The following is a 1524-nucleotide window of genomic DNA, read 5'->3' as shown; positions in this document are numbered from 1 at the left end:
AGGGAAGATGGATATCATGATTTGGCATCGCTCTTTCATGTAAATACCTATAATTTATCATAAAAGTTTTGACAGGATCTTTTCCAAATGGTAATGAGCTAGCCCTCTTGTTCTTTCAGGTAATTAGTCTTGGAGATAAAATAAAGTTCTCTTTATCTCCTTCAAAATCAAGTGATCGTTTATCAACCAATGTTCCTGGAGTTCCCCTCGATGATAGAAATCTGGTAAAGATAGGAGCATTTTTCCATTTCCAATTCTTTTTCTCCATGATAGTTATTTAATTTATATATTTATTTCAGATAATAAAAGCCCTCAATCTTTTTAGGAAAAAGACAGGGACTGACAACTACTTTTGGGTAACTTTTTTTATTTTCAGAGATAAATTTTAATGTTTTTCACATCTTAGTTGGAGAGTATCAGTTTGATTCTTTTCTCGACTAATTTCCATGGGCAGATTCATCTTGACAAGAAGGTGCCAACTGGGGCAGGACTTGGTGGTGGTAGTAGTAATGCAGCTACAGCTTTGTGGGCAGCAAATCAGTTTAGCGGCTGTGTTGCCGCTGAAACGGAACTCCAAGAATGGTCAGGCGAAATTGGTTCGGATATCCCATTCTTTTTCTCTCATGGAGCGGCCTACTGTACGGGTCGAGGTGAGGTATGTCTTTTACATGTCTGGCACTCACTCACAGTTTGACACCGTCTTTCATTTTTCTTATAGTGCATGTTTGGTTAAACTAAATACCTTTTTTGCAAGTCAAAGCTCGAAATTAATTCGGTTTGGAATTGATATGAAGTGATAAAGTATAAGAGTTTTTCGTGTTAATTGGTTCAGATTGTTGAAGACATTCCGAAGCCTCTACCTTTTGACGTTCCATTGGTTCTCATAAAGCCTCAAGAGGCATGTTCCACAGCTGAAGTGTACAAGGTAATAGATATTATAGTTAACAGATTATTTTAAGTTGATTTTAGAGTAAAATTATTTTGAAAATGAGTTTTGGTTTATCAGCGTCTTACCTTGGATCGAACGAGCAAGGTGGATCCTTTAACCCTGCTAGAGAAGATATCGAGAAGTGGAATATCTCAAGATGTTTGCATCAATGATCTAGGTATGAAAAATGCAAAACACCCTTTACATGAATGAATCTTTGTTACTACATCAGATAGATGGAGATGCTGTTTTTAGCTTCAATCTTTTTATTTTTTATTTTTTTAATTAATCGTACGTTTATCCATGTTGCAGAACCTCCTGCTTTTGAAGTACTTCCTTCACTAAAAAGATTAAAACAGCGCTTAATTGCCGCAGGCCGAGGACAGTATGATGCCGTTTTCATGTCTGGGAGGTACATTTCACTGCCATTTTTGGGTATCTGAAAATTCAGTTATGCTTTTTAAGTTAGTAGTCAAAACAATATATTAATAAGATTTTAGCTTAGTTTTCTTTTTTAGTATTGATGTATATTTTCTCTCTTCGAAATGTCTACTGTTGAGTTCTTTCATCTTATAGCTTAGCCCAAAAAAAAAAAA

At 35.4% G+C, this 1524-nt stretch overlaps 1 protein-coding gene across 1 annotated transcript in view; it reads left to right on the top strand.

Moving 5' to 3' along the window:
- The window catches only part of LOC111386662 (4-diphosphocytidyl-2-C-methyl-D-erythritol kinase, chloroplastic/chromoplastic-like), a 9136-nt gene extending 7750 nt beyond the window's left edge, over positions 1 to 1386 (top strand). Inside the window, exons 2-8 of the mRNA XM_023011122.1 lie at positions 3 to 39; positions 120 to 224; positions 300 to 356; positions 455 to 655; positions 833 to 925; positions 1007 to 1106; positions 1241 to 1386. Coding sequence (XP_022866890.1) covers positions 3 to 39; positions 120 to 224; positions 300 to 356; positions 455 to 655; positions 833 to 925; positions 1007 to 1106; positions 1241 to 1371 — 724 coding nt within the window. The 3' untranslated portion in view covers positions 1372 to 1386. The remainder of the gene's footprint in view (positions 1 to 2; positions 40 to 119; positions 225 to 299; positions 357 to 454; positions 656 to 832; positions 926 to 1006; positions 1107 to 1240) is intronic.
- Positions 1387 to 1524: the final 138 nt, after the last annotated feature.

The sequence above is a fragment of the Olea europaea genome, unplaced genomic scaffold (genome assembly GCF_002742605.1).
Source record: "Olea europaea var. sylvestris unplaced genomic scaffold, O_europaea_v1 scaffold3644, whole genome shotgun sequence".
NCBI classification, from domain to species: domain Eukaryota; kingdom Viridiplantae; phylum Streptophyta; class Magnoliopsida; order Lamiales; family Oleaceae; genus Olea; species Olea europaea.
Note: the sequence above shows the minus strand (reverse complement) of the source record. Positions and strands in the feature narration are given on the sequence as shown.